The 21,549-nt window shown below is 37.6% G+C and overlaps 2 protein-coding genes across 2 annotated transcripts in view; one reads left to right on the forward strand and one right to left on the reverse strand.

Annotated features, from left to right (window-relative positions):
- LOC106061980 (proteasomal ATPase-associated factor 1-like) overlaps nt 1-21,549 on the forward strand; it is a 164,626-nt gene that overhangs the window by 76,093 nt on the left and 66,984 nt on the right. The window lies entirely within an intron of this gene.
- Nucleotides 4,384-21,444, reverse strand: LOC106065393 (uncharacterized). The gene is made up of 9 exons (XM_056034096.1): nt 21,424-21,444; nt 20,679-21,030; nt 14,891-15,070; nt 12,308-12,504; nt 8,902-9,077; nt 8,101-8,354; nt 7,857-7,955; nt 5,599-5,761; nt 4,384-4,688 (listed from the first exon to the last, which is right to left on the reverse strand). The coding sequence occupies exons 2-9, from the start codon at nt 21,018-21,020 to the stop codon at nt 4,495-4,497; spliced, it is 1,605 nt and encodes a 534-aa protein (XP_055890071.1). The 5' UTR covers nt 21,021-21,030; nt 21,424-21,444; the 3' UTR covers nt 4,384-4,494.

A 21,549-nucleotide genomic window follows, 5' to 3' on the forward strand; every position in this document is an offset into this window, starting at 1 on the left:
GTATGAAACAATATAGCGCTACATAAAAATACCAAGATTGTCCATAAACTTAAAGAAAAGGGAATATATATATGAATATGTGTATGCGTGTGTATAGATATATATCCTAAATGATCCTTTTTGTATGTTAAAAGACCCTGTAACCATATCATTAAAAAAGCTAGTACTCAAAATAAAAAAAAAACAGTGATCGCCCCTTAAAATTGACAAGAGTTAAGACAATTCAAGACAGTACACAATCACGAAGGCCACGCCTTGACCTTGTGACTGTAAAGACTTTAACCAAAGTTTTGATCTACAAAGACGAGCGAGTTAGGCAGGAGAAAACGAGAGATCTCATTCGATTAAAACAGAGAATCATATCGAAATGGAACATTAGGCCGTCAAGTCAAGGAACGGAAAAAACAATGAGGAACCAGGAGCGAACACGTGAAAACCCAAGAAAAGGGAAAGAAAAGAGTAACTCCAAGAAATCAAGAACAAGGGCAGACCTTTACGTTTTATGTAAACATTGTTTTTCTTCTGTTGTTACTGTATTGAGAATCAGGCATGACCACATGATATCTAAGCAAACAATTCTTTGTATAAATTTGTACTTTTTAACAATTATGTTCATAGTAACTTTTTTCGAATATTGAAAAAATACCACCACTATCCGTATTGTGCATACCTGTGCAGTCTACATATATATTATTTCTTACTACCTTGCAAACGTTTACAGTCTGTACATATATTATTTTTCTTCTGTTTTTCTAATATTGAGCATCAACATAACTTCATATCTCAACAAGCTTCTACATCAAATTGTTACTAAATTAGTATTTAGTTTCATTGTCAAAAGTTGTAAAAAAAAAATAATAAAAAAAATTCTCCACTATCATTGTCAATATTGCGCATGCTTGTGCAGTCTACAGAGAAATAATATATTAAAGAGGGGAAGAGCAAAAATTTAAAAAGGGGGGAAAAAAAAGAAGAAGGGGGAAAATATTCAAAAAAAAAAAAGTATATATATATATACATATATATAGAGATAAAAAGATACATATAAAATAACTTTCAGTACGACTCTAATTGGTCCCTGTGACCAGCCACAGAGAAATTGTTACTGAACAGAAACTCCCGATATACTGACTCTAGCAGACAGGATTTCCACCTTGATGATGAGGAAGTAGTTTTCCAAATCTCAAGGGAGGAAATCAAAAATTGTCTTTAAAAGGGAGACAACAACAGAAACAATATAAAAGTTTAAATGCCTATGTTCGCATAAGTGTGTACACACATAGATGTGTATGCATGTTCGATGGAAGTTAATATAAAGAACTGGGGTAATGTAGCAAAGCACAAAGGAAACAACCATAAGCAATGTAGACAAAGTGGAAAAAAAAATGTGACTACGATGTTTAAAATGTTTTAATATCATTTAAGTTTCTACTTTCACTCTTTGATTGTTTCTATTTAATTACCTATTGTTGACATTCTCACCACATATATTTTAAGATTTAAATTTCAAAAATATTCATTATATGCTATTGTAAAAAAATAACTCCATATACAAAGCAATTTAAAACGTTCAAATATTATGACAACCTAATTGTAACTATATGCATTGCTATGTTTTGCAATCATTTCACTTTAAAATATAACTACTTCATTTGTACGCTTACTAGTAAAATATGCACCTTTTTTTTTATTAAAAAAAAAAAAAAAAAAAAAAAAAAAGCCCAATAAAGAGGCCAATAGCCCAAAAAAGAGGCAAAGAAAAGAGGCGAAGGCCCAAGGATTCCTAGGATGTAAACAGCTCGACAACTGAAGTCAAAAGCTAAAAAGCTGAGGTGTCCTAAAAAAAAAAAAAAAAAAAAAATATGTGTATGCGAGTGTGTATGCGTGTGTATAGATATACATCCCAAATTATCTTTTTTATATATTTAAAGACCCTGTAACCATATAATTAGAAAAGCTAGTACTCCAAAAAAAAAAAACAGTGATCGCCCCTTGAAATTGACAAAGGTTAAGACAATTCAAGACAGTATACAATCACGAAGGCCACGCCTTGACCTTGTGACTGTAGAGTAGTGTGACACTTAAACCAAAGTTTTGATCTACAAAGACGAGAGAGTAAGGCAGGAGAAAACGAGAGATCTCATCCGACTAAAACAGAGAATCATATCGAAATGGAACATTAGGCCGGCAAGTCAAGGAACGGAAACACAATAAGGAACCAGGAGCGAACACGTGAAAACCCAAGAAAAGGGAAAGAAATCAAGAACAAGGGCAGACCTTTACGTTTTATGTAAACACTGTTTTTCTTGTTGTTCCTGTATTGAGAATCAGGCATGACCACATGATATCTAAGCAAACAATTCTTTGTATAAATTTGTACTTTTTAACAATTATGTCCATAGTGACTTCTTTACAAGTATTGAAAAAATACCACCACTATCCGTATTGTGCATACCTGTGCAGTCTACATACAAATATATTATTCCTTACTACCTTGCAGACGTTTACCTTGCAGACGATTGCAGTCTGTACAGATGTTATTCTTCTTCTGTTTTCCTAATATTGAGCATCAACATAACCTCATATCTCAACAAGCTTCTACATCAAATTGTTACTAAATTAGTATTTAGTTTCATTTTTTTTTTTTTACATATGTCAAAGTTTTTTTTTTTTTTTTTTTTACATATGTCAAAGTTTTTACTATTGTTAAAAAAAAATAATTCTCCACCACCATTGTCAATATTGCGCATGCTTGTGCAGTCTACCGAGAAATTATATATTGAAGAGGGGAAGAGGAAAAATTAAAAAAGGGGGGGAAAAAAGGGGGAAAATATTCAAGAAAAAAAAAGTATATATATATATACATATATATATATATATAGATATATAGATACATATAAAATAACTTTCGATACGACTCTAATTGGTCCCTGTGACCAAAAAAAAAAATGCCACAGAGAAATTGTTTCTGAACAGAAACTCCCGATATACTGACTCTAGCAGACAGGATTTCCACCTTGATGATGAGGAAGTAGTTTTCCAAATCTCAAGGGAGGAAATCAAAAATTGTCATTAAAAGGGAGACAACAAAAGAAACAATATAAATAAACGATTAAAAACGTTTGCCTACTCCTTTTCTAACTGCATTACAAATCTTTCATCTGTAGGTACAATATTCTGCAGCGAGCATCAGAGAAATGGTGGAAACAAGTTAAAAGTACTCCTTTTATGGATTCAAAAAGTACACTATGACTCTTGTAGAATAAACTTCAAAAGTACAATAGTACCATCTGCAAAAAAATATTTGCTGCGTCCAAAGCAAAAAAAAAAATGTAATAAAAAACTAGCAAGTGAATTTTTGAGACTACCCGATGTGCTAGTTTTACAATGAGTAGGATGGTTGCCTGGTCGAGCGGTTTGCGCGCTGGACTGTCGTTTGGATTTATCGATGGTCCCGGGTTCAAACCCTGCCCGCTCCCATCCCCGTCGTCCTGCGGGAGGTTTGGACTAGGAAGTAAAACTATCTTCAACTCTGAAGGAACAGCCGAAACATGTCACACATTTTACAAACAAACAAACATTTTAGTGTTAGGCGCTTCCGCGGTGTCTACTGCAGAGAAACCAAACGGAGGTAACTCTCAACGAAATCCAACAACACCGGCGAAAGGCCGAACAATCGATAGGCCTAGAAGTTAGTCGACGCCGATGCTGAACAAGAAGTTTAATAGCAATGAAGGGAACCATCGAATGTTGGCTAACTCTCTACGTTCGTAACAAGCTTCCTGTCGTTGTCAGCAGGAGACACCGCGGGCGGAAGCGCCTAACAGTAGGCCTAAATATCGGAATTGAAATAGAAAGTTTCTCTAGAGTATAAAGATACATAATGGTTTGTATAAAGTCAATTGGGAAGACATAGCTCTAGACCGCACCAGATGGAGAGAGAGAGAGTGACCAGGAAAGCTAGGGACAGTGAAAGTACATGGGTCTCAGTCCAGGAAGAAAAACGTACAGTCCGAAAAACGGCCAGCTCCTCTACCACCGAAGCAAAAGCCACCTTAACCTGCGCTATCTGTGGACGGGGGTGTCTCTCCAAAATAGGGCTCCACAGCCACATGAGGAAGTGTGCTCTGAGATGAACCATAGTCGTTCTACGACTGAAGGAGGCCAATGAAGTCAAATAATAATTTAAAAAAAAAATGAAAACACCTCGCTATAATCAGGTCTGGATTTGAATTTAGGCATCGTAATGCTCTTAAGCTGTTAAAGAGTTAGGACCTTTATAAGTCACGTTGTCCAATGTCTTATACAACAATGCTTAAAACATTAGATCAAAACATAAAAGCTAAGGGAAACAAATGTAGACAAACAACCACATTTTTTTCAAAGAGATTTATTTATTCTTTTCAAGTAAATCAGTACATATCTATATATACACTACGGCAGTTCTCATGATGAGTCAACTTTTAGAGTTGGCAGCATCGAGTCACATTACGTTTACGTATAATGAAAGTAAGCCGTCAGTTTACAAGTGTTGTCAAATGCGGAATTTGTGTAACAATTTGCCAACACTAGACGTATCCAATGCACACTGAAGCCTTCAGGAAATGTAACAATCTGGTATGCGGACTGGTCGCCGGATGCCATCTGTAACTGTTTGAATTGCAGCCATTTCTCATACTGACTGTGTCCTGATTACAAAGAAGAAAGATTAGGTTTAATAGACTGTATTGAAATATTGGTTTGTAAAATGCTTTATAAAACTCAGTCATTGGACACTTTGTGGTCCTGTTTGCTATTGAAATCAACGGGGGGGGGGGGAATTATATAGCGCTGCTCGCGCATTCTTATGATGTATATGAAATAATGTGACTCACTAGCTGCCTCTGTGACTCACTAGCTGCCTCTGTGACTCACTAGCTCCCTCTGTAACTCACTAGCTGCCTCTGTGACTCACTAGCTGCCTCTGTAACTCACTAGCTGCCGCTGTAACTCACTTGCTACCCCTGCGAATTGCTAGCTACCCCTGTGACTCACTAGCTACCCCTGTAACTCACTAGCTGCCCCTGTGACTCACTTGCTACCCCTGTGACTCACTAGCTGCCCCTGTGACTCACTTGCTACCCCTGTGACTCACTAGCTGCCCCTGTGACTCACTTGCAACCCCTGCGAATTGCTAGCTACCCCTGTGACTCATTGACTCACTTGCTACCCCTGTAACTCACTAGCTGCCCCTGTGACTCACTTGCTACCCCTGTAACTCACTAGCTGCCTCTGTGACTCACTTGCTACCCCTGCGAATTGCTAGCTACCCCTGTGACTCACTAGCTACCCCTGTAACTCACTAGCTGCCCCTGTGACTCACTTGCTACCCCTGTGACTCACTAGCTGCCCCTGTGACTCACTTGCTACCCCTGTAACTCACTAGCTGCCCCTGTGACTCACTTGCAACCCCTGCGAATTGCTAGTTACCCCTGTGACTCATTGACTCACTTGCTACCCCTGTAACTCACTAGCTGCCTCTGTGACTCACTTGCTACCCCTGCGAATTACTAGCTACCCCTGTGACTCACTGACTCACTTGCTACCCCTGCGACTCACCTGCTGCCCCTGTGACGTCCACCTCGACTTGTATCACAGCCGATAGCACATTATCATCATGAAGAATGACATGCAATACTTTTTTATCAAAGCCAGTCATGAGAAAAGGATCAGAAATCGACCCTTTGACAACATCCTCAGTCCGCCATACAGCACCCCAGCCCTGCGAAGTATAAAGTTTAGGACATGTTACCAAAATGAAATTAGCTTTAATGATTTAGTGTTTCATGTACAAGGCTAATCTCCTTAAAATCTTAATGTGTAATTACACTCTCTCCTTCTATTGACAGACTAAAACACTCAAGTTTTAAATAGTATTGACCGATACATCTTGCACAAAATAAGCGGATTTCAAATAGGAGAAAACTGTATTCCTTTGACTAGATCTAGATTTATCCTCATTTATCCCTAGTGCTATTGTAGCATGTGGTGGGTTGGCTGAGCCAGCCAGGAAAACCAGTGACTTTGCAGAATTTAGGTTATTGGTTAATATGCATGACTAGATGCATGACGCGTGATCTTCTTGATCAAATTAGATACTTTTAAAAACAGATCTATCTTGATCTCTACCTATGTCGCTAGAAAAAAAAACTAAGAAAGTTTGCACCAGTTAGAAATAACTAACAAAAAAAAAAAATTCAATTAAAAAAAAAGCTTATCGGAGGGGAAGAATCGCTTATTACTGCCATATATTTCAAGATGACAGGGCTTAGTTCCTATCTCGCTATATTAAACTAAATTAATTAATTATCACTAATTGATTAACAATTCGTTTTTTTTAATTGATTCATGAGTTTGAGTTGAGTTTTTTGGCACATCGGCACATTTTAGGCCATGTCGTGCCCGTAATCCCTAAAAGGTTACTCCCTTCATACCATAAGAGCTAAATTGTATTTAGTTAAGTTATTTAAAAACAAGGTCTATTCACAGTTAAAATAGTAAAGGTAGTGAAAATTTAATAATTTAGTAAAAATCTTTTGTAAATATTATATGTTCACAATCTCACAGATCAAATCTTCGTAGACAACCCCACCTCCCGGACAAAGCCCAGTACCTTCCCAAGGTGGACACTATCGAACAGTGTTTTTAAGTTGTGCGCTCTAAAAAAATGTCCTCTTATATCCTGGTATGTCGGGCAATCAATGAGGATATGTTCCACGGTGAGGCGAGAGTCACAGTACTCACAAAGTGGGAACTCCTCTCTCTTCAGCACAAAAGAGTGCGTGATGTAGGTGTAGCCAATCCTAAGTCTGGACATGGTCGTGCTACCACGCCTTGTCAGACCCTTAGTTGTGGGCCGCCACCTGACATCCGCCACATTCTGTCTGAGTTTGTTGTGGGTCTCAGTTTCCCACCGATCCTGCCACTCTCGATAGGTGGCAGAGGCAACAGGGAATTCGGGTTCCTGACACCCCTTGATTTAGGGCTCTCTTTGCTTCTGTGTCTGCCGTTTCGTTTCCATCCATGCCCACATGGGCGGGGATCGGATGAAGGTGACATCCCTATGGTCAGCAGTTATTTGGTCCAAAAGCTTTAGGCTCTTATGTACCAATGGAATGAAAGCTACCATAGACCATGAATAGTTCTGCAAAATGTCAACGTGATTCAAGAATGAGAAGCGGGAGAGCTAATGTGTACAGAACTAAATAATGAGTATAACCTTTCTATAGCGCTACTTTCATGCTTACAGCATGCTCAGAGCGCTTTGGTCCAATGATTATAACCTTTCTATAGCGCTACTTTCATGCTTACAGCATGCTCAGAGCGCTTTGGTCCAATGATTATAACCTTTCTATAGCGCTACTTTCATGCTTACAGCATGCTCAGAGCTCTATGGTCCAATCTCATTTGTGGACAAGTGGTGGAGGGGGGATCTGGGAGAAGGATTTCCATGCTGCCTATGAGCCCCCTTCCAAGCCAAGCCAAGGTGTACTTAGCCTCCCGACCATGCTTCCCAGGGGGAAAACTCCATATAAATAGCCACATCTCTGAATAAGAAACATTTCTTTCCATTTTTCGATACTAAACAAAATAATTAATTACCAATAATTAATTAAATAAATGGTTAAATTTTTTTTTATTGATTTGGGTGCAATAAAAAATTGTGTAAAGTTTCAGCTTGATCCGAGATTGGCTGTCGGAGAAATAACGTGTACGAAAATTGTACCTGAAGACTGACAGACAGACAGACAGAGTTGATATAAGCTTTGTAAAACATTGTGATCAAACTAAGTAATAAGAATGAAGTCACCACCTACCTGGGGTTTGCCAAAGCTCCAGAGGTCATCGGTCTTACCAAACCATAGATTGGACTGAGACTGACCAGTGACCACATTGTTATCCATGATTGAAGATACCTAGGGAAATATGCATAGTACTTACTCACTGAATCCACTTACAGAATTCTTAAATAATTGGGTTTCAGTTAGTAATAGTATTTGAAATCAAGACAATATATGTTGATATCTCCAAAAGTAACTATAACAGATAATCTTAACTCACCTGGTTTCCTCCTAAGACGAGGAATCCTCTAAATGACGTAAAGTCTGGAATGACACGAAGATGCTGGGATATGGGGCGTATCCCCCAGGTACTTCCGGCCCAACCCAAGGGAGACAACTCATAAAACATTCCGTGCATGTCCATGAGGTATCGTTCCGTCTCTACTTCCCTGATTCTGGGCCACTCAGTCTGCCAGAGATGATCAAAGGCGTGAGAGGCTTTTGGTAGTCTGTACGTCTGCCAGTAGTTGTACTCTGTAAGATATGTTTTAAATTTAAATTCTTTTGGTCTTTACGTCTGACTATAGTTGTACTCTATAATGAAAAGAAATGATAAAAATCCACCACTAGGCTATCTTCTAATGATCTGTATGAAGTTATTCTTACAAATTGTAGAGAAAGGGTAGAGAAAGGTGTTATTTTCTTTACAAATAGTTGTGTCCTCACATTCAAAGACTAGAGATTAGAGACAGGGTTTCTGCGGCGATTGGACCCCATGATGACCTGCTAACTATCGTAGAAAAAAACGCAAGCTTAAAATCTATGGCCATATTACAAGATCTTCTGGGCTCGTAAAGACCTTCCTTCAGGGACAGTACCAGGAAAAAGAAGAAGAAGAGGCAGACAGAGATAGCATAGCGATGGGAGAACAACATTAAAGAATGGACGGGCCTGCCATTGAAAGAGGTTCTAACTAAGGTAAAAGACAGAGAGGAATGGAGAAAGACGATAGACGAGTCTTGCATGGTGCCCCAACGGTCCAATAGACTAAGGGATAGGTAAAGGTAAAAGGTGTTCCCACCTGTTTCTTCCCCCTCGTAGACTTTGAGAATCACTGACTTGCTGTCCCAACCAAGAGCGTAGATCACCTGACCAAAGTTACGACGACCGGTTACTTCCACAAAGGCTGTATCTGCTAGAATGGTCCAGTTGGTTCCAGGCCCTTTCCATTCTGCGAGTCTACCGCCATGTTGAAGTCTGGCAATGAAAAATGTTTTAAAAATGTAAATCTACTGTATTTATAATTTTATATGGATGCAATCAATGAGGAAGAGGAAAGTGGTATCACAGCCTCATTATAGCAGTGACAGGTGGTCACTAAAACAGTGTTCAGAAAACGCACGGGAAACCTCTGAGCCTAGAGACAGGAAGTCAATTGTATCATAGTCAGTTAGTTTTTCAGCTTGGTAGAATGCAAATGTGTACACCCCTCATTATTCAGGCATTAAGTTACTAATCATGACACTTGTTATTAAGTCCTGATAGAGAGCGGACCTGCTTATTAGATATCAGTTAATTGGACTTTACAAAGTTTAATTCCTTAAGAGAAAGTTAGGTTCAAACTTGGCTTATATTAAAATGTATCAGCTTGTTTAGGCAGTGGCTTATGGCTGGATCTTCATATGCAATTTATCTTATCTTATATAATACAGACGTTACTTCAAAAAAAGAAAGAAGATGATTACGTCCTACGCGTCATGCATCTAGTCATGCAAGTTAATCAGTGACTTAAATTCTGCCAAGCCACTGGTATTCCTGGCTAGCTCAGGCAATCAATTCCATGCTCTTATAGCTCTAGGGAAGAAGGAGCATTTGTACAATTTATATATATGTACAATATATATATATATATATATATATATATATATATATATCTATATATATATATATACATGGGCGTAGCCAGGATTTTTTTTCGGGGAGGGTTTGGGGGGGGGGGAAATCTCCCCCCCCTCCCCCCCCCGGCCGAAAAAAATTATATATATATATATATATATATATATATGTGTGTGTGTGTGTGTGTGTACATAATTAATCTTTATTACATACTGACCCTTTCGGAAGACGTTTATTGTTTATTGTAGACTCCCTGCCCTTGCTAGCAAGGGGGTCTGGGGGAGTTCGCAGCGCTCCCCCAGCGCGGGGCGAAGCCCCGCCACCGAGCACTATTTCTGGTATTGAAAGCCAACAAAATGCATATTCTGAGGTATCTACAGTGCATTATCTTGCTATTAAAAAGTTTTATTTCAAAAACCTAATGTGCTATTCTTACTTACTTAGACCCTCTCGCGCCGTTCGGCGCATTTTCCGGCAAGCTGTTTCCGCAACTCTTATTTTGCGTAATTCATTTTGTGTGAGAACATGTCCCGCAAAACCTCATGCGACGCTCTGTCACAACCTTACTGAGGATTCGAATCCCAGTTCGGCATATGATTTCTTTGATTTAGACCCGATCTCTATGACTGACTCCTAAAATCTGTCTTAGCCATCTTTGTTGAGACACATTTAATGATTTTCAATTTCGGCAGAAGACTATTCACACTTTATTAATGGAGCCCAAGCCACTGGTAGAAATTTGTAACCTTTCTTGTCTACGCTCTTGGAATTACATGTCTGTATTTCGCTTTAGATTTTATATCATCGAAAAGGAAAGTTTTTTCGTCAAATCATCTGTTGAGGGGTTTTAAACTAAGAAATCTCTGGAGTTTTTTGTTTTGTTTTTAATTCAAACCCCCATTTAGCTACGATCTTAGAATTTGGTGACTGTAGTTTGCTTTAAAATAATATTGAAGAGAGAGGTTTTCAACTCTAAACGCTCTGTATGGAAATTTTAAACTCAAAAACTTTAAAGAAAAAGCCATCTGGAGGAGGGGGATTTAAACTCAAAACCCCTTTGGCTACGCTCATAGATTTAATAGTGTGTAATTTGCTTTTTTTTTTTATATTGAAGAGGTACTTTTTAGCTTCAAACCCCATCTGGAGGGTGAGGGTTTTAAACTCAAAACCCCTTTGGCTACGCTCATAGAATTTTGACTGTGTAATTTGCTTTTTTTATATTGAAGATGGGGTTTATCGTAAATTTTGGAGGGGGGTTTAAAATCAAAATCTTCCTCAACTGTGCAGTTGAAATTTGGGGATTGTTGTTTGCATTTTTTTTGTTTTGTTTTATAGAAGAGGGGGATTTAACTGCAAAAACCTCTGGTAGGGGGGTTAAAATTCAAAACCCTCTGTAGGGGTTTTTTAAACTCAAAGCCCCCTGATAAGGTTTTTTTAAAATCTCAAAACCCCCTGGTAGGGGGATTTAAACTCAAAACCCCCTGGTAGAGGGTTTTTAACTCAAAACTGCCTCGGCTGTGCTGTGGTAAGTGATGATTTAGTATTAAAATCTCACCTAAAATAAACAAAATGAAAGCAAAAATCAGTCACTTATTTCCGTTTCCACCCCCCCCCCCAGGGGGTGGGATTTCATTTCGGGGGGGTTTGAACCCCAAGAACCCCCCCTGGCTACGCCCATGAATATATATATATATATATATATATATATATATATATATATATATATATATATATATATATATATATTATATATATATAATTATATATATATATATATATATATATATATATATATTATATATATATAATTATATATATATATATATATATAATATATATATATATTTATATATAATTATATACATTTATATATAATTATATATATACATATATATATATATTGTGCTTGATGAAACTTCACGTCTGCTGTATCAAGATTTACTCTGTGCATTTGATTGTCATTGCACTGTAGTGTTATGCACGACCTAGTAGTCTGAACCTCACTCGAGGATCTCGGGAAATCACTACTACACGCGCTTTAGTGCCCACGTCACGATCAGAATATATCACGTGACAGGTGTGGCTTAAAGTCACAATTTCTTATTTTTGTTAGGGATTACGCCCCTTTTACAATTTCAAGATTCTCATTAAACTTCACGCATCGCAAACATTTGTAGGGGAACCATTTGCCAGTGAACCATTTGTTTGTGAACCATTTTTCTGTGAACCATTGTGGGGAACAATTGGTCAGTGAACAACTTGTCAGTGTGCCATTTGTCGGGTGAAAGGTTGTCGTGAGCCAATTGTCGGTGAAGCAGTTGTCGGTGAATGCGTTAGTCTATGAACCAGTTGTTATTGAATCATTTGTCTATGAACCATCCTATTATCAAAGGCCGGCACTGTAATTAATAACTTTTAATCTCGTTATAGTCTATAATAAATCTAAAATAAAGTCAAATTTAGAAATAAAGAAATAGACTACTTGTTCATTCAAGTTAATTTCCTATAAATTTTTCTTATATTTATTGTGTTTATTTTGTTTCTTATCTTATATTTGTGAGATTGTTTCTTTTTACATATGTAACCTTTACCCTTTAAAATCATTCAACTCAAACGTGTTACTGGCTACCACAAGTCGCCCGTTCATGGTGTGAGAAGCCTTGAAGTGGGGCTGCTCCCCTTGCGAAGCTGGGATGTCCAGAGTCTTCACCAGATCAAACAGCTGGCTGCAGTCCAGTGTGGTGACGTCGCATTCCCACAGCGGCCCATCCATCCCCAGCATATACACCTGGTTTTGGTGATAGCAACACAAACAATGTCAGGCTAATAATATAAGATAAGATAAAATAATTTTATTGATCCAATCAAATGGAAATTCAGTTTGACTACAATTGACAACCTCAGCGTAACTACTTTACAAAAACAATATGGATGAAAATTCGAACAACATTCACTCACGAAACACATACACATTCACAACCAGCGCTTTAGGAATTGGACTTCTATGTACTTCTCGATGACGACAGCTGATCTTGTAACACTCTGACCGAAAGTGGGATAAAGGAGTTTTTAAATCTTTCTGTTTTAGTCCTAATGAAAAGGAGACGACCACTTCGTTCAGATCTTATGTAACAGTGGTTTAATGGGTGAAGGTTGTCTTTAAGAATCGTGAGTGTTTTGGAAATGCATCTTTCTTGAAAAAGCTCTTTAAGAGATGGTAGCTGTATTTGAGTGATATACGATGCTTTTTTAGTTAGTCTATTAAGTCTATGGAAGTATTACCATACCAGCAGGTGATGGCAAAGTTGATTAGACTGCTGATAGTTGCTGTGTAGAAAAGTTTGATTATTGTTTTGTCTATGTTAAATTTTCTTAGCTTTCTGAGCGGAGTCGCTGGTGAATTTTCTTGTATATGTTTTGACAGTGTTCATCCCATTGTAGTTTCTTGTTGATATTTGTACCTAGATGTTTATATTCTTGTACTTGTTCTATGGTTTGGTTGTTTATCTGAATTTCTGCAATATGGTCTTTGTTTTTTCCTAAAATCAATGCAGTGTACAATTTCAATGGAATAACTGGAATAACACGTAGAAGGGTTTGTAATATCTGACACATTTTTACGACACTGGATTCTTCAGCCATTATTACACTTTATCAATACTTCCGGTTTTGTACACCGTATACTCCAAAAAGCTTGCTATATATAGATTTGGCTCCGTGTGTGAAAATCGCCAAAAACGAAAATACATTAGGCCTGCGTATTGTTTGGTTTAGATAACCAATGGGGGCTTAACGTTTTCTATAGACTGACTATAACACGGGACAAAGGTATTATAATAATGGCAACGTCTTCGATTCCGAAGATTAAGAATGAGGGCAGTGTTTCACATGACTGCGCAAAGCCAGTTGCGACCTGCATATTTTCTCGAATCTCGTGCAGACAAAGCCGTTGTCCGCTGGCGGTCTATTTAAATTTAAGTTTTCTTTCCGTCTTCTGTGTCTGTCTTCTGTGTCTGTCTTCTTTGAGTGAAATAAATATTAAAACAGGATCAGAAACGTGGTTGCTAAGTGGTTAAGTGCTTGGCTTCCGAACCTGGGGTTATGGGTTCGAATTTCGGCGAAGGCCGGGGGTTTGGAATTTCGGGATTTTTAGGGCGTTCGCCTAACTCTCATGGGCACCTGACATTGTATGGAGAAAGTAAGTGGTTGGCCGTTGTGCTGGCTACACGACACCCTCGTTAACCCTATCATCATCTGTCCCATAAATCGCAAGGTAAAAAAAAAAGTTTGAAAAAAGCTTTACAAGTTTCTGATGTTCCTTCAGAGTTTCTAGTCCAAATCCCCCGCAGGACGACGGGAGATGGCAGCGGGGAGGGTATGAACCCAGGACCATCGAGACAACCGAACAACAGTACAACGGGAATACCGCACGACCAGGCAGCCATCCTTACAGGGGTAGCTATTTTATTAACAGCCGAGAACCGCTCACGTTATTCAGACCTGTTCATGATCTAAAAACATACTCGGCCTGTATTACTCCCTCTTATTACCGCCTCCTAAAAAACAGGAGGAGGATTAAAAAAAAATAAAGAGGGTAAAGACGTATGGACTCGTAATCCTCTGTCTTCCTAGATAAGTTCATTATTAGTTAGTAAGCTGACTTATTATGTAGGCCCCTACTATATCCATTACTTATGTTTACGTAAATAAACTAACATTGTCTTGCAACCATTTTAACTGGCCAATCATTTAGTTAAAGTCATCAAACTGGCCGTTGTTTCTTCTAATGATATCAGACTGAATATTACTTCTTCAAATAAATATAGAACTGTCCATTGTTTCTTCAAATAAATATCGAACTGACCATTGTTTCTTCAAATAAATATCGAACTGACCATTGTTTCTTCAAATAAATATCGAACTGACCATTGTTTCTTCAAATAAATATCGAACTGTCCATTGTTTCTTCTAAAAAATATCGAACTGACCATTGTTTATTCTAATAAATATCGAACTGACTATTGTTTCTTCAAATAAATATCGAACTGACCATTGTTTATTCTAATAAATATCGAACTGACCATTGTTTATTCTAATAAATATCGAACTGACCATTGTTTATTCTAATAAATATCGAACTGACCATTGTTTATTCTAATAAATATCGAACTGACCATTGTTTCTGGCTTTGTCAAGTGTTCAGCTGTTGAGGCCACTCTCACGTCCAGCAAATCTTTGAACGTCCGGACGTTACCAAACATGTCGATGACCCATGCACCAATAATAATCTGACTGGTTTGTCGATGAAGAATTCGGTTGGCAAAAGTTGACCTATGGTCAGCTATCTTGACCATCTGAGGGATGATACGATTAAAGGCACATTATATACGAATCTGTTTGAGTGTATGACTTGCATATATTGGTACACTGAGTTTTCTAGTACAGCATTAAATTATCAGCATTAAAGAAACAACATTACACAAACAGCCGAACACGTAAACAGCGAAACACGTAAACAACAGAACACGTTAAAAAACAACAACACGTAAACAGTGGAACACGTTTAAAAAATAAAATAAAAAAAAGAGCAGAACACGTAAACAGCAAAACACGTAGACAGTAAGACATAAACAGCAAAACACGAAAACAGCAAAACACGTAAACAGCAAAACACGAAAACAGCAGGACACGTAAACAGCAAGACATATAAATAGCAAGACACGTAAACAGCAGAACACGTAGACAGCAAGACATGAACAGCAAAACACGTAAACAGCAAAACACGTAAACAGCGGAATACGTAGACAGTAAGACATAAACAGCAAAACACGTAAACAGCAAGACATAAGCAGCAAAACATGAAAACAACAAAACACGTAAATAGCAAGACATAAACAGCAAAACACGTAAACAGCAAGACACGTAAACAGCAGAACACGTAAACAGCAAAACACGTAGACAGCAAGACATAAACAGCAAAACACGAAAACAGCAAAACACGTAGACAGAAAGACATAAACAGCAAAACACGTAAACAGCAAAACACGAAAACAGCAAAACACGTAAACAGCAGAACATGTAGACAGCAGAACACGTAGACAGCAAGACACGTTAAAAAAACACAGCGAACACATAATCTGTCAACAGTCTCTGTCCTTTCTTTTTTATATCGTCATGATTAGACTCGTATCCATAGACAGGCCAGCTCATTCCTTGATGCTCATTACCAACCTCTTCTTCTGTCTGTCTCACCTTTACCTGGTACTGTCCCCAACACGACACATAAGCATTCAAACACAAACTGCATATCATATAAACGGCATAGTTCATAATTAGCAATGTTACATAAATGGCAATGACACATAAATAGCAATGACACATAAATAGCAATGATATATAAATAGCAATGATACGCGAATAGCAATGACACATAAATAGCAATGACACATAAATAGCAATGACACATAAATAGCAATGACATATAAATAGCAATGACACATAAATAGCAATGATACGCAAATAGCAATGGCACATAAATAGCAATGAAAGATAAATGGCACTGACAGATAAATAGCAATGACAAATAAATAGCACTGACACATAAATAGCACTGACACATAAATAGCAATGACACAACAAATAACCAAAAAAGCAGCTGAGTGGCAAGCACGTCTAAAACAGTAATACCTCCACATTACTTAACTAACCGCTTACCTCCACATCAATTAACTAACCGCTTACCTCCACATCACTTAACTAACCGCTTACCTCCACATCACTTAACTAACCACTTACCTCCACATCATTTAACTAACAGATTACCTCCACATCACTTAACTAACAGATTACCTCCACATCACTTAACTAACAGGTTACCTCCACATCACTTAACTAACAGATTACCTCCACATCACTTAACTAACAGATTACTTCCACATCACTTAACTAACAGATTACCTCCACATCACTTAACTAACAGATTACTTTCACACCACTTAACTAACAGATTACTTTCACATCACTTAACTAACAGCTTACCTCCACATCACTTAACTAACAGATTACCTCCACATCACTTAACTAACCGCTTACCTCCACATCACTTAACTAACAGATTACCTCCACATAACTTAACTAACAGATTACCTCCACATCACTTAACTAACTGCTTACCTCCACATCACTTAACTAACAGATTACCTCCACATCACTTAACTAACAGATTACTTCCACATCACTTAACTAACAGATTACTTCCACATCACTTAACTAACAGATTACCTCCACATCACTTAACTAACAGATTACTTCCACATCACTTAACTAACAGATTACCTCCACATCACTTAACTAACCGCTTACCTCCACATCACTTAACTAACAGATTACCTCCACATCACTTAACTAACAGATTGCTTCCACATCACTTAACTAACAGCTTACCTCCACATCACTTAACTAACAGATTACTTCCACATCACTTAACTAACAGATTACCTCCACATCACTTAACTAACCGCTTACCTCCACATCACTTAACTAACAGCTTACCTCCACATCACTTAACTAACAGATTACTTCCACATCACTTAACTAACAGATTACTTCCACATCACTTAACTAACAGATTACTTCCACATCACTTAACTAACAGATTACCTCCACATCACTTAACTAACAGATTACTTCCACATCACTTAACTAACAGATTACCTCCACATCACTTAACTAACAGATTACTTCCACATCACTTAACTAACAGCTTACCTCCACATCACTTAACTAACAGATTACCTCCACATCACTTAACTAACAGATTACTTCCACATCACTTAACTAACAGATTACTTCCACATCACTTAACTAACAGATTACCTCCACATCACTTAACTAACAGATTACTTCCACATCACTTAACTAACAGCTTACCTCCACATCACTTAACTAACAGATTACCTCCACAACACTTAACTAACAATAATACCTCCACATCACTTAACTAACCGCTTACCTCCACATCACTTAACTAACAGATTACTTCCACATCACTTACCTAACAGATTACCTCCACATCACTTAACTAAAAGATTACCTCCACATCACTTAACTAACAGGTTACCTCCACATCACTTAACTAACAGATTACCTCCACATCAATTAACTAACAGATTACCTCCACATCACTTAACTAACAGATTACTTTCACACCACTTAACTAACAGATTACTTTCACATCACTTAACTAACAGCTTACCTCCACATCACTTAACTAACAGATTACCTCCACATCACTTAACTAACCGCTTACCTCCACATCACTTAACTAACAGATTACCTCCACATAACTTAACTAACAGATTACCTCCACATCACTTAACTAACTGCTTACCTCCACATCACTTAACTAACAGATTACCTCCACATCACTTAACTAACAGATTACTTTCACATCACTTAACTAACAGATTACTTCCACATCACTTAACTAACAGATTACCTCCACATCACTTAACTAACAGATTACTTCCACATCACTTAACTAACAGATTACCTCCACATCACTTAACTAACCGCTTACCTCCACATCACTTAACTAACAGATTACCTCCACATCACTTAACTAACAGATTACCTCCACATCACTTAACTAACAGATTACCTCCACATCACTTAACTAACAGGTTACCTCCACATCACTTAACTAACAGATTACCTCCACATCACTTAACTAACAGATTACTTCCACATCACTTAACTAACAGATTACCTCCACATCACTTAACTAACAGATTACTTTCACACCACTTAACTAACAGATTACTTTCACATCACTTAACTAACAGCTTACCTCCACATCACTTAACTAACCGCTTACCTCCACATCACTTAACTAACAGATTACTTTCACACCACTTAACTAACAGATTACTTTCACATCACTTAACTAACAGCTTACCTCCACATCACTTAACTAACCGCTTACCTCCACATCACTTAACTAACAGCTTACCTCCACATCACTTAACTAACCGCTTACCTCCACATCACTTAACTAACAGCTTACCTCCACATCACTTAACTAACAGATTACTTCCACATCACTTAACTAACAGATTACTTCCACATCACTTAACTAACAGATTACTTCCACATCACTTAACTAACAGATTACCTCCACATCACTTAACTAACAGATTACTTCCACATCACTTAACTAACAGATTACCTCCACATCACTTAACTAACAGATTACTTCCACATCACTTAACTAACAGCTTACCTCCACATCACTTAACTAACAGATTACCTCCACATCACTTAACTAACAGATTACTTCCACATCACTTAACTAACAGATTACTTCCACATCACTTAACTAACAGATTACCTCCACATCACTTAACTAACAGATTACTTCCACATCACTTAACTAACAGCTTACCTCCACATCACTTAACTAACAGATTACCTCCACAACACTTAACTAACAATAATACCTCCACATCACTTAACTAACCGCTTACCTCCACATCACTTAACTAACAGATTACTTCCACATCACTTACCTAACAGATTACTTCCACATCACTTAACTAACAGATTATTTCCACATCACTTAACTAACAGATTACCTCCACATCACTTAACTAACAGCTTACCTCCACATCACTTAACTAACAGATTACTTCCACATCACTTAACTAACAGATTACTTTCACATCATTTAACTAACAGCTTACCTCCACATCACTTTACTAACAGATTACCTCCACATCACTTAACTAACAGATTACCTCCACATCACTTAACTAACCGCTTACCTCCACATCACTTAACTAACAGATTACTTTCACATCACTTAACTAACAGCTTACCTCCACATCACTTAACTAACAGATTACTTCCACATCACTTAACTAACAGATTACTTTCACATCATTTAAGTAACAGCTTACCTCCACATCACTTAACTAACAGATTACCTCCACATCACTTAACTAACAGATTACCTCCACATCACTTAACTAACCGCTTACCTCCACATCACTTAACTAACAGATTACTTCCACATCACTTAACTAACAGCTTACCTCCACATCACTTAACTAACAGATTACCTCCACATCACTTAACTAACAGATTACTTCCACATCACTTAACTAACAGATTACCTCCACATCACTTAACTAACAGCTTACCTCCACATCACTTAACTAACAGATTACTTCCACATCACTTAACTAACAGCTTACCTCCACATCACTTAACTAACAGATTACCTCCACATCACTTAACTAACAGATTACCTCCACATCACTTAACTAACAGCTTACCTCCACATCACTTAACTAACAGATTACTTCCACATCACTTAACTAACAGATTACCTCCACATCACTTAACTAACAGATTACTTCCACATCACTTAACTAACAGATTACTTTCACATCACTTAACTAACAGATTACTTTCACATCACTTAACTAACAGATTACCTCCACATCACTTAACTAACCGCTTACCTCCACATCACTTAACTAACAGATTACTTTCACATCATTTAACTAACAGATTACTTTCACATCACTTAACTAACAGATTACTTTCACATCACTTAACTAACAGATTACCTCCACATCACTTAACTAACCGCTTACCTCCACATCACTTAACTAACAGATTACCTCCACATCACTTAACTAACAGATTACCTCCACATCACTTAACTAACAGATTACTTCCACATCACTTAACTAACAAATTACTTTCACATCACTTAACGAACAGATTACTTTCACATCACTTAACTAACAAATTACTTCCACATCACTTAACTAACAGATTACTTTCACATCACTTAACTAACAGATTACTTTCACATCATTTCACTAATAGATTACTTCCACATTCCTTAACTAACCAATTACTTTCACATCACTTAACTAAAAGTAAGTTATATACCGTGCCATTAGCATAGATGGTGTACAATCCAGTCCCACTGCCCGCTTTCGGCACAGACAAATAGGACACCATGTACAGTTTGTCTGCCCAGGGCATCAGGGCACCAATCCCGCACTCTGACCTCTCGGGTCCGCTGTCGGCCGTGACCGTGTACTCTGGGAAGATTCCGTTGACTTGAAATAAATTGTCTGACGACTTGACAGATGGCACTGATGTTGGAGGAGGAGGGGGCGTGGGTGGCGTGGTAGTGTTCTGCAAAGTCGTAATTCCGTTTAGCATGCAACTCAACAGCGTAAATGTTATGAAAAGAACTGGCCAGATAACTAGGTCTATTCTGGCCATGGTGGTGCAGCTGTAGATGGAATACAATAATTAATATAAATCACAAATATATATAAATATAGATCCTACATAACTATTTTAATCAAGGCATATCTAGGCCGTATTAACATATTATGATATAAGACGAATGCCTTTAAGTCCGAAGTTAAAGAACGAAAGACATTACGAAAGCATTATTTTACTGGATTGTCGCTAAGGGTCTGTTGTTTGATAAGCAATGCAGGAGCAATGGTAGGATTGTTATAATTTTTATAACTCGGACGAAGAGATATATACATTAAGGCGAAATAAAATGACAATAGCCCTTTTCATTGTATGGCTAATGAATAGATCTAGACTCTATGTTACTAGTGACCGTTTATAGTAGTAATGTATATAGTTAAAAAAAAACAACTAAACCTACATTTGAGTTAAATAAAAAGTCAACTGAAACTTTCCTATGAGGATTTCAGAAACAATCAATGGACCTCATTCACCAATCGTAAACAAACAACATTTAGTCACGTGATCTTATTGATAAAACAACGGG

Source organism: Biomphalaria glabrata, chromosome 6, assembly GCF_947242115.1.
Source record: "Biomphalaria glabrata chromosome 6, xgBioGlab47.1, whole genome shotgun sequence".
Lineage (NCBI taxonomy): Eukaryota > Metazoa > Mollusca > Gastropoda > Planorbidae > Biomphalaria > Biomphalaria glabrata.

Bases quoted from the DNA above. Each gene is read 5' to 3' on its own strand.
- LOC106065393 (XM_056034096.1), bottom strand. From the start codon at position 21,020: ATGGCCAGAATAGACCTAGTTATCTGGCCAGTTCTTTTCATAACATTT. The intron at 15,071-20,678 runs GTATATAACTTA...ATCATCCCTCAG, and splicing joins CCATCTATGCTAATGGCACG to ATGGTCAAGATAGCTGACCA. The intron at 5,762-7,856 runs GTAGGTGGTGAC...TATACTTCGCAG, and splicing joins GGAGCTTTGGCAAACCCCAG to GGCTGGGGTGCTGTATGGCG.